This window comes from Diadema antillarum, unplaced genomic scaffold, assembly GCF_040938485.1.
Source record: "Diadema antillarum isolate AM-2024a unplaced genomic scaffold, OU_Dant_1.0 seq00000644_RagTag, whole genome shotgun sequence".
Lineage (NCBI taxonomy): Eukaryota > Metazoa > Echinodermata > Echinoidea > Diadematoida > Diadematidae > Diadema > Diadema antillarum.
This window is the reverse complement of record NW_027271558.1, coordinates 25257-38109: the sequence shown is the minus strand read 5'-3', so window position 1 is coordinate 38109 and position 12853 is coordinate 25257. Positions and strand designations below refer to the sequence as shown.

Sequence of the window (12853 nt, the reverse complement as noted above, 5' to 3'; positions counted from 1 at the left end):
CTAGATTCATCGGTAACATGAATGAAATGCTTAGCAATCTCAGGACTGCAGGATAACAATGCCATTATTAACATTTCTGAGAAAGGGCTAAATAGATTGATTTAGCTTTGTTTGAAACTAAATGCCTTGTGAGCTTATTATTATAACTCACTTTTTTGGGCGATATCCTAGATATTCAGATATTTTGCTAAGAGAAGGTTTCACTCAAACAGTATTGACTCTTTAAGCATGTCAGTTTAACTTACTTGATGTGAAGTAAAGCAACAAACTCACACTGCAACAAGTCCGGTGTTAAATAGTGAACACCGAGCTGGTGTTAAATTTTCGGTGCTCATTTATGGTATTAAATTAATACCTCCGGGTGTCATTTCCAAATATAAAACTGTTTTTTGAAGAGTTTCTTAGTAACTGCACTTCTTGTTGATTTTTTATTTAAACAAGATGATCAAGAATTTTACATTGAAATACTAGATTTTTGAAAAAATGTGAAAATAAATTTACACCACAGTAACACCAGCTGGTGTGGTCTCTTATTGAAGCTGGAAGGGTGTTAAACCATTGATATTAACACCAACAAATATCAAATCAACACCATGTGGTGTCATTTTTGAATTAACACCAGTACAGTGTCAAAATAACACCAGGTACAGTGTCAAATTAACACCATGAAGTGTCAGGTGAATACTTTTCAACACCATCACAGTGCATTTTCTACACCTGTGGGTGTGGTCCTTTATTGAAGTTTGATCGGTGTTAGATTTAACACCCATGGTGTTAAATCTAACACTGATGTTTTTACAGTGCAGTCAGAGTTAATACATCTCTACCGACAGAATGTTTTATAACACTTTCATTGTCAAAGTCATGTGAAACACAATGTAGTATGTTACCTATGTTGAACAGCCATTATAAAAGACACAAAAAAAACCCAAACAAATAGAAACAAGTTCCTGTGAATGAGAACTTTAAGAAAGTTGAAATGTGAGCATGCTAATTAGGAGAGATTATCGCCTGGAGACGCTGGATGGAATAGTCATCAGATGAATTGGAATTAATTTCAGCTTATTACAAGAAGTTAACAAATATCTTGGATAAGATGAGTACTCTAGTGCGTAATTAGTGGCTAATTCATTTGAGAGCCGATAATGAGAAGTAGGAGTCTAATAAATGTGTCGCAACTGCTGAGTATAAAGGGTTTGGGTGATTACAAGGGAAGTTAGCTGTTAGAATGGTTAGTTATTTAGAACTGATGTATTACAATTACAGCAGTGAATGTTTCAGAAAATTCAACAAATTATGCCAAGTTATATCTATTTATTATAAAGTTATCTTTGTCGTTGATACATCAGAATGGTATTTGGAGTCTCAGACTGTCATGCATTAGAAAATAGTAAATAGCATTAGTAAATAGTGATCTCTATAGGAACGGGGATAGGAATTGATTTCAACAAAGCAAGTCTGTGTTTTTCTACATGTTTGTCAATGCAAATTCAATTGGCATTCAAGCAGAATAGCTTTCGTTGTCATAACACACTGCAGACAGAAGACAAAATATTCTCAAGATTTTAATTCAGTGTTGGATTAAGAGGTTAACTGATTTGAAGAATATTTGATGAATAACTTTCATGCACGACTAATATACTGTTCTCTCATCTTTGAATGCATATTGTCTTCATGAAAAAAACCAAAGTCCAGAAGGGCAGTGATGCTATGCAACATTCATGGATTTACTGTACGTGACATATATTTTATGAATTACGCAAGTTGGTTGCTTTTCATGAATTAAACAACACACGAAAATGTTAGCTCTGATCCCGACACGAATACCATCTTGTTAACACACATACATTTCTCTATTTTATTACTTTACCCCGAGATCACAAATTTAACTGCTCACAGAATTTTCTGGAAGTCCTGATTCACAAAAAAAAAATTAGACTTGCTAAATATGTGGTGGATACAGCATGCCACTCTTATCAACATAGGTTACCTCAATTCTTCAAATGCTGAGATAATTAACTGACAACATTTTGTGAAGTTGAGACACGGGAATTGTCTTGTTTATTGGTTCAGTTCAAAAGTATAAATACACTTTAGTTTGGCTACAATACCATCCTCTTTGACCTCCAGGGATTTTTTGCTTCTTTGAAAGTAGTTTCATATCGTGGCAGATGTAGGGGGCTGTCAGCTTGAATGTGAGAGCGAGGCAATGAGATAAGCCTCTCATGTCATTCTACCATCATCAACCACTTAGGGAGGTTGGAAGTCTTCATCTGTTTTTTTCTCCTCAGAGAACAGCTTGGCTTCTGGAAGCATGCTGTTACTGGGACGACACAGAGGAGAAGTTAAAATGTTCTGTGTCACAAAGTGGGTCAGAAGTCAGTTGTGTGAGATAATGGTCGCTGTTTTCCTCCGCTTTATCAGTCGGCCGGAAACGGGGAAAAATCACCGATATGACCAGAGAGAGCGGAGGAGGAGCAGGAATCCGGACAGATTTATGAAACAGTCTGTCAGAACTTTGGGAGATATATAAACAAGAGAAGGGGAAGGATGGAGGCAGGGTTAGAAGGTAGGAGGAAGAATGAAGCAGGGAAGTGGGAAGGAATAAACAACTGGATCTAGTGGGATTGGAGACATGATTTACCATAGTCCCTCTTATTATACTTTGACATCTTAAAATGGCTTTCCAGATGAAGGGGACTTGCTGTGGGATTTGGCTCTGTCTTGCTTGTTCTTTGTTTTTGGTTTACTTTTATGAATTATGTACATGTTCCACACAATGAGTGTTTTCTTTTAAGATCAAAGACTGGAAGAGAGGGGAAAGCCCATTTTGATAGATAAAAAATGATAATGAAGTAAGGAAAGGAGGAGGAAATGTTGTTACAGATGCTGTCCCAGGACAAGCTACTGAGAACATCTATCCTGACATTTGATGCAGTAAGCATACAGTTAACTATTCTTTCTAGGAAGAAGAGAGGGTTAGGTTGGGGAGACGTGGAGAGGGGAGGGGGAGGGGGAGGGGAGGGGGAAGGGGCACTGGGGTGGAGTCACTTGGTAATTGGGAAGGGTTGATTCATCAGGTTATTGGGGAGGAGAATTACAAAAGAGAACTAGAGATTGTAATTTGTCATCACTGACAAATTAAGGTGATCCGATCTTTTTTTTTATCAATGATTCGAGTCCTGATACTGCAAAGTCTCAGCTACAACATATTAAAATCTGAGAGAAATTCACCGAAGCATAAGTAAGATAGTGCTCGATAAAGAGAGTCATGTCAATTTTCACATCTAAAAAAATTCCCTCCCATAGAGAACACGTCATAGCGAAGATAGAAAAAGAAGTACATGTGACCTTTGACCCCACTTTGCACAGACAAGATGGCATCTGAGCAAAAAGTGGTTATTTTGTGAAATGATCCTTGTTACATGGTCTTTGTGTGTGCAAAATATGGGAAAGATAGGACATGTATTCACCAAGATACAGGATGAAACATTTATGACCTTTGACCCTAATTTACATACCCAAGATGGTGTCTGATCAAGTAGTTGTTATTTTATGAAATAATGTACGTGACATGAACTAAACATGTGCAAAATATGGGATTGATAGCCATTGTTGTTGTTCATCTATTGCACAGAAAGTAGTAGAAAGAAAGAAAAATAAAGAAAAAATATGTTATTTTATAGAAATTTGAAGGAGAAGCATAAAAAAATCAGAAAAAGATAAAGTTAGGAAGGGAGATTAAGACTAACTAAAGAAAAAGAAGAAAAAAAGTGTTTAAAAAAATGAAAAAAAAAATATTGGCAGGGGTGAGCCTCGAACCAGGGACCTTAGGATTACGAGTCGGATGCGCTATGCAATGACCTATTTCATGCTCCATAGGCCCTGTGTATTAAGCAAAATGACGCTGCATCGAAGCCACGTGCCATTTTCAACCAAGTTTTTCGACGTGATGCCGACGTCGTATGAAAAAATGAAGGGCACACTTACGATAGCCCAAAGTCTCAGCTACAACATACTAAAATCTGGGAAAAATTCACCGTAGCAAAAGTGAGCTAGTGCTCGAAAAAGAGAGTCATGTCAATTTTCACTGCCAGAAAAAATGCTCTCCCATAGAGATAACACGTAAACTGGTCAAATTCTACAAGGATACATTCAATCCATTTTTACGAGGTGATGACGTCATCCAATCAAAATGTTGTTTTTACATTAATGAAAGAACATTTCATAAGCTACAACATACTGAAATATGGGAGAAAATTGGCAGAGGATAAGTGAGATACGCTCGAGTAAACTTGTAATTTGATGACGTCATTTTGAAAATTTACTTTTTTTACTTTATTAAGAAATTTGATATCTTTTAATCATTTTGTCAGCATTGCCTACCCATGAAATGACATGTACAACTCATCAGCTTTCAATATATGTAAAGAAAATGGGGGGTCACCGTCCATCCTGACGAGTAAAATCGGATTTAAAATTGGCAGTTTTTTGGCATAGTTGCACTGTATATCGCCATTGACGCGCGCGCGGAATTTCAACTTTGACGGCCCCGTATGACGTCATATTGAGTCGGATTGACTTGAAATGTGGTATAAATATTCCTTGACATTTCAGACATGCGATCAAAGTGAAAAAACTGGAAATTTCAATTGCATATGAGCTGTGCGTGCGTATATGCGCGCGCGCGTACGCGTCCGTCCGATTTTTTCAATTTTTCAAAAAATGCTCCAAATGGTCTGAAACGTGTGCAAAAAAATTTTGAGCTCGATTGGAGCATACAAATATTTCAACGCGCGCGTACGCGCACGTTTTAAGAGAAAATATGAATTTTGAGAACATGAGTAGAATGCGCATAACTTTAAATATATGTGACGTAAATTTCATTGAAAAATTCTATTTCATTAATGAGATATGATTGAGAATGTGTTTTCATATAATGACGTCATAGTGACGTCACGGTCGACTGATCACAATGATTTTACTAAATTTGTCGTCTTTGGGACACAATACATATATGATATAAGTATGACATTGATAGGCATTGCACTTTCTGAGCTAACCTCTGCACAACTTTTGAGGAGAAATAAAGAAGAAGAAAAAAGAATCCGTACAGATACAGAAGGTGATCCGAGAGGATACTCGGATCACCTAATTATATTTAAGAAATCCCCTCCCTTCCTCTTCCCCTCCCCTCCCCCTTGACCCCCCCCCCCCCCCAAAAAAAAAAAGTCACAAATGTTAGGCTTCATTCAGGCTAAGAGATGTTGGACTGGCTGCATTGAGGCTGAGGGGTGCTGGACTGGTTGTAAATTATTCTTCCTGTTTGTGTGCCCTTGTTCACCAATGGCAAATATTTGGAGGGAAATGTCAGCTATCTCAGCCAGCGAGGATATGAGTTATTAGGTGATCCGAGTATCCTCTCGGATCACCTTCTGTATCTGTACGGATTCTTTCTTCTTTTTTTTCTTTATTTCTCCCCAAAAGTTGTGCAGAGGTTAGCTCAGAAAGTGCATTGCCTATCAATGTCAAACTTATACCATATATGTATGGTGACCCAAAGACGACAAATCTTGTAAAATCATTGTGATCAGTCGACCGTGACGTCACTATGACGTCATTATATGAAAACACATTTTCATTCATATCTCATTAATGGAATGGAATTTTTCAATCAAATTTACGTCACATATAGTTCAAGTCAAGCGCATTCTACTCACATTCTCAAAATTCATCTATATCTTAAAACGTGCGCGTACGCGCGCGTTGAAATATTTGTATGCTCAAATCGAGCTCAAATTTTTTTTGCACACGTTTCAGACCATTTGGAGCATTTTTTGAAAAATTGAAAAAATTGGACGGACGCGTACGCGCGCGCTCATATACGCACGCACAGCTCATATGCAATAGAAATTTCCCGTTTTTTCACACTTATCGGCTGCCTGAAATGTCAAGGAATATTTCTACCAAGTTTCAAGTCAATCCGACTCAATATGAGGTCATACGGGCCCGTCAAAGTTGAAATTCCGCGCGCGCGTCAATGGCGATATACAGTGCAACTATGCCAAAAAACTGTCAATTTTAAATCCGATTTTACTCGTCAGGATGGACGGTGACCCTCCATTTTCTGTACATATTTTGAAAGCTGATGAGTTGTACATGTCATTTCATGGGGTGGCAATGCTGACAAAATGATTAAAAGATATCAAATTTCTTAAGAAAGTAAAAAAAGTAAATTTTCAAAATGACGTCATCAAATTTCAAGTTCATTCGAGCGTATCTCACTAGTCCTTTGTCAATTTTCACCCAGATTTCAGTATGATGTAGCTTATTTAATGTTCTTTCAAACATAAAATTACAATATTTTGATTGGATAACGGTATCACCTCGTAAAAATGGATTAAAAGTAATCTTGTCAAATTTGACCAGTTTACGTGTTATCTCTATGGGAGTGCAGTTTTTCTGGAAATGAAAATTGACATGACTATCTTTATCGAGCACTAGCTCACTTAAGCTTCGGTAAATTTCTCCCAGATTTTAATATGTTGTAGCTGAGACTTTACCCTACCGTAAGTGTGCCCTTTGTTTTTTCATACGATGTCGAAATTACGTCAAAAAATTGGGTTGAAATTCAGGCTTATCTTCGATGTATTGAGATATTTCTTTCTTTCTGCAACTTTCTTTGCAATAACCCAAGAAAAACGGCCTCTATCACTTCTATATTTTGCACATGTTTAGTTCATGTCACGTACATTATTTCATAAAATAACAACTACTTGATCGGACACCATCTTGGGTATGTAAAGTAGGGTCAAAAGTCATAAGTGTTTCACCCTGTATCTTAGTGAATACATGTCCTATCTTTCCAATATTTTGCACACGCAAAGACCATGTTACAAGGATTATTTCACAAAATAACCACTTTTTACTCAGATGCCATCTTGTCGTTGCAAATTGAGGTCAAAGGTCATATGTACTTCTTTTTGTATCTTCGTTATGACGTGTTATCTCTATGGGAGGGAATTTTCTTTAATGTGAAAATTGACATGGTTGTCTTTATCGAGCACTAGCTCAGTTACCCTTCGGTGAATTTCTCCCAGATTTTAATATGTTGTAGCTGAGACTTTGCGCTATCGTTTTATTTCCTTTGTTTTTTCATACGATGTCGGGATTACGATAAAAAATTGGTTGAAATTAAAGCTTATCTTCTATGTATTGAGATATTTCTTTCTTTCTGCAACTCTCTTTGCAATAACTCAAGAAAAACACGCCCTATCACCCCCATATTTTGCACATGTTTAGTTCATGTCTCGTACATTATTTCATAAAATAACAACTACTAGATCAGACAACATCTTGGGTATGTAAATTAGGGTCAAAGGTCATAAATGTTTCATCTTGTATCTTAGTGAATACCTGTCCTATCTTTCCCATATTTTCCACACGTATAGACGATGTCGCGAGAATCATTTCACAAAATAACCACTATTTCATCAGATGCAATCTTGGGAGTGCAAAGGTGGGTCAAAGGTCATATGTATTCATTGCTGTATCTTCGTTATTCAGTGTATACAGAATTTGGTACCAAAGATGGCAGATATGACTCCCTTTTCTAAATGAGAATGCAAACATCACACGGCCAATGTCTCTAAACACAGATGAAACTTGTATGGTCATGCCTATTGCGATCAGGACTCGAATCATTGATAAAAAAAAATCGGATCACCTTAATTTGTCAGTGATGACAAATTACAATCTCTAGTTCCCCTTTGGATTCATGAGGCATTACCCCATGGCTAGTCACTAAACAGAACATCTTGCTATCACTTCAGATCCAGAAGGGTATAACTTCGTTAACTGTTTAACATGGTCATGCACTCCTGGTTCTTAGTGAAAGATATAATAGCCATTTTCCTTGAAGGAAAGTGCAGTGCCGTCCTCAACAACTTTTGTCAATCTTTATTACTATTAGTCATTTAGCAAAAGTTTGTCATTTTGTATCAGTGTAAATACCTCGTGAAATTTATAGCCAGTACCCTCTGAGCTTCTCTGCTTACAAGCCCCTGTGCCCTTTTGCCAACTGGCATCGTAATACAATGAGGAGAGTAAACTCACACAGACTGTACACGAAGGACACAGTAACGATAGCGCAAAGTCTCAGCTACAACATTAGTTCAAGTTGGATTATGTTAACTACTTCCTATGTTTCTGACTCATCGCTAGTTAAAAGGAACATCAAAAGCTGTTGGAAAAAAAATACTCTTGCAACAACAGGGATTGATTATTCATTCATCACTACTGAATTAATATAAGCAAAAATCTCCTTCTAAATGAAGTAGTTTGAAGGATAAAAATAAGACAACAACTTGAATGCTGTCAGCCATAACATCAGTTTAATTAATACAAGTAGGTGAAACCTTCAGCAACAACACAATAACATGAAGGAGGGGGGGTATTTTTGACAAGGACCTTGTCCCTGAGTACAGTTGGTCTTGTAAATGCATTTTAGTCCCATGCAAGATAAATCATGTTCTTTCTGCAGGAATGCCTTTAAAGCTGCATTTGTTTATTGCAGCAGTGAATGTTATAATATAGGCCTACTGTCAATCAAAACCAGACTCACACACTGCATTTGGTAATATACACATATGAAAAATTACGTTCTCCAGAAAGTAGCAAGTATTGTATTATCACCTCTCTAAATTGGTTTCATCTTATGTCTTTCTTCATCTACAGAGCCAAGGCACGGAAGGGCATTTCGGCAGTATCCGTGAGGTCAACATCACAGGAGCAGTGGACGGTGTTGTCCATGGTCAAGCAGAGAGGGACGTTTGCAATGGTCACTGCTGAGGGCCTTGGGGGTGCTTCAGGTAGCAGCGGGACTGACAGGTATGCACTGAGCCAACGACTGTGATAGTAGCAAGTGGATGGAACTTGTTAGATCATAGAAATGGTAGAATTCACTCGCAACAAAATGTTACCATCAGTTTAACCTCATTTCACCTGGAAGAAAAACCCTTCAACACAGCATTGTGCGATGACCACATAAGAGGTAGATTTTTCCTCCACATAATATTGCAAGGTGTAGGCCTACAGTCTTCTCACTTGTAACAAGAGATGCTGTTTGCCATCCTGTGCTGAGGAATCTAGAATTCTGCTCTTAGCCAGTTGATTCAATTCACTTTGAATTTCACTGGCCTAGATAGCAAAGCAATGTAAAAAAAAGTAATATTCTGTGAATGTCAGTTTGGAGTAAAGAAGTCATGTCATGAAAATACAGGCTGCATTGTGCATACCACGTTTCAAATAGGCCTACTTTTACTCACCTCCACCCCCCCCCCCCAAAAAAAAAACCCCACAACAAATCAACAAGAAACAAAACAACAACATACAATTGTATGCTGTCTCAGCATCACCCTGTTAAACTCCGAGAAATTATGAGAGTTTGCCTCCTCAACTCGAGGGGAACCAAGGGTAGGCCTATCAGCAGCAGTTTTTCTCTGGCGATCTGTGCTTTAGACTTTTTTATATGAATTTTTGGCATAAATTTTTGTCAAGCATATGAAGACCTTGCCAAAGGCATTCCATAGGTATCAGCAGTCACATTGATATTTGAAATTTGACCGAGTGTAACATTGTTTGTCTGCCAGCCAAATTAGGCAGAATGGAAATACTTTCAATCGCTGTAAAGATGAAAGTTGTCAAAGTTGGTTGTGCGTGAGGCTTAAAATGATTTATGAAGACATAAAGATGTAAGAAATTTCTCCTGCTGGGAGATAGGTTGTATAATTTATGCCACTTGCTCTGCTATTATAATATTTATTCAACATTGTGAGAGTTTCACAACAAGCATTTGTTGACACAACAAATCTGTGTGTAACCATGAGACAAGTGTTTGGCTAATGCTCCATGCTGCCGGCTTGACAGCTCGTTAATCTCCACTGAACCTATTAAACTTTGAGGTTTCGTCGTTCTATGAAGGAAATCAGCATCTCGGCATTTCGGCAGGTGAAATCAGAGATGGAGCCAGCACATTTAAGCTCCGCGGAGAGAAGCGTGAGCACACGATGCTCCACTCGTATTATGTGAGCAGGGGGGTCGGACACGTAGACTGAACTCTCATTTTCATCGGCAAGAAATTGAATGTTTGAGGGGACTTAAAGCTGGAGAGAGAGGGGGGAGAGATTGAGAGCCCAAGGAACTGAAAATGAAACCATATGTTGCAAAGTGTGCAGTGGAATGGGAGAAGAGTTTGTCGGTCAGCAATGAGTGCTAGCCTCGCTTCAAGACACCATTTTGCTCTACCGTCTTCCTTTTTGCGTTCACCCAGTGACCTAACTTTGTGGTATCATAGTCGTATGGTTGGTTTAGAAGTACTGTATATGCCGTATATTTCCTGTCTAATTTTTCACAATATTAGGACTTCCTGGCAATTTCACAAGTGGTTAAATTTGCGATTGTGGAGTATAGTAATGAGCAGAGAAATTAACATGTATACAATGCCAATATCAGAGTTAATATTTTTGCTTGTTGTTAATAGATTCACTAATAGCACTTGATGTGTGAAATACGTGAAAATAAAAACCTCACAAAATTTATATACAGTATAAATAGATTTGTGAATAGAGGCTTCTAAACATTTCATACCATTTGATTTGATCAACCATGTCCAAGTTTGATAATCTATTTATCTGTATGCATTTATAACACTTTATTTTTATAAATGATTCTGGGGAAAATCTATGACCTGCTATCGTACTATCAAAATGATAATTGAAAAAAATCTGAGAAAATTTGTGGAGCTGGTATTTGCCATAATCCAAATACAAGATTACCAGCATGAATTGATGATGGTCATCAAAGAGGAACAATGAATGTGGATGGTTTCCATAGCAATGTGGAGCTTGGCTGGGCAGTGGAGATGGGAAAAGTAGAGGTGTTGTTTGGACTTTTCTTTAGATTACACATCAGCTCTTGTGGATGTTCAGTTTGGGTTAGCTTTAATAGGAGCACTGTGGCAATATTTGTCAAGCCATATAACAAACATGCAGGAATCAGTGAGGTAGAATCCAGCACTAGTAGTTTCTCCTGAAGATATTTTTTGGGATTCATGTGTAAAGCAGGTCCTAGCTGGCAAAATAGTTAAAGATGAAAACTAGAAAAGGGAAAACCCCGATTTATCATCTTGATTAGATCTACTGAGAATGATTTAGGAGATCTGCAACCTTCGACAGAGTCTTTCACTGATGTGGGTAGAGTAGCTGTGGGTTTGTCCAAGACCTTTCTTCAAATATTTAGTCACTAATGATTATATTTCAGAGACTAAATTTAAGATGTATCATCCCAAACACCTCCTGCTGTATGACGAGACTACAACTCACCTGGTCTGTGTTACTGCTGCCAGCTTCTACTGACCCCCCCCCCCCCCAAAAAAAAAGTACCTGTATCTATGAAAGAAATGAATAATACGGTACTTTAAAGGAAAAAAAGAGGATGACTGGAGAGAGGGGAGAGAAGAAAGGAATGGCCAGCTCTCAGTTTCTCCCCTTGGCGTAACCCAAGCCGAGCCAATCAGAGAGAGGTAATTGAAGTCACATGATCTGCGGCTGGGAGGGAGGTATCGGAGATGGCCGCTGGGAGATTGGGAAATGAAGAAACAGAAGAGAGGAAAGAGTAAGGAGACAGGGAGAGGGGTGGCGGGAAGTTAGATGATTTATAGTAGAGAGAGACGGAGAGATCAGAGGACAGGAATGGACAGAAGGAAAGAAACAAGAAGGGAAAGGAAGAGAGGAAGGTGGATGGAGAGCGACGAAAAGAAAGAAGATCAGATGGAGAGAGAAATTGAAAGGCAATATTAGGTGGGATTGGGGATCAGAATTCTGCCCCAATTTTGTGGAACATGAAGGAGAAGAAAGAATGACAAATGTGGAAATTTGTGTCCCCCTCCTCCCCTCCCCCCCCCCAAAAAAAAATATGGTATGATATAACATGGGCATGAAGTATACAGGACATACTTGAATAAATGTAGAATATGGATTGATCCATCCCAACAAATCCCAGCATCTCAGTTTGTCACCCGTATGCCTCCCAAATAGAAAAAAACAAAACAAAACAAAACACAAACACAAACACAAACAAACCCGAAAAGTTGCTGCTTACTGTTATGTGAGTAGGAAGAATAGAATTAGGTTGAATGTCAAGTCTGTGTAACATTCGCCCTAAAAATCTTCAGTTTTATACGAATAGACATCAACAGAATGTGCAGAAGCTATTTGTAAGAAGAATAATGAGTCCAAGGTTAGGGGATGCCTGTACTAGTTGATTGTACCTGTGGTACACTAGACACAACGCTCTGTCTGGATGATTTGGTAATTAATGAGATTTAGATGATTTAGATCATTTTTATAGTCCACATTCCTTGACCCAGATTGGACTGATTGGATGCTAAGAGGAGGAGGCTATGAGGATTTTTAGACTGTCCAAAAACTTGTTTGTAAATTTTTCTAGCAACATGTTATTTTGAAATGCTCTCAAGTTAATTTTGTATAAAAGTCTACATGCAAATTTGAACCCATGTATACTCACAAAGATGTTTGTCAAATCATGTTTTGACAGTCACAACTCACCTGTGTTTATCAGCCAAGTTTTGCCAAAATTCTGGACAATGGACAGGTTGACCTCTGAAGCACGAAGAGGTCAAACTTGGCCATGTATTAGCTTCAGTCATAGTGCATGTAGGACCTATATCACACAAGTGTAATTGTATCAAAGGTTCCATGGGACAGTCATGTTAATGTCTGAACACTCTGTATTACTCTAAACATGGTTCCATAGTATTGTGTAAACACTCAGT

The 12853-nt window shown here is 38.1% G+C and overlaps 1 protein-coding gene across 2 annotated transcripts in view; it reads left to right on the top strand.

The window, feature by feature from the left end:
- Positions 1-12853, top strand: part of LOC139736405 (transmembrane protein 132D-like) — a 78565-nt gene that overhangs the window by 46347 nt on the left and 19365 nt on the right. For both annotated transcript variants that reach the window (XM_071647156.1, XM_071647157.1), the window contains exon 3: positions 8737-8889. In XM_071647156.1, coding sequence (XP_071503257.1) covers positions 8737-8889 — 153 coding nt within the window. The remainder of the gene's footprint in view (positions 1-8736; positions 8890-12853) is intronic.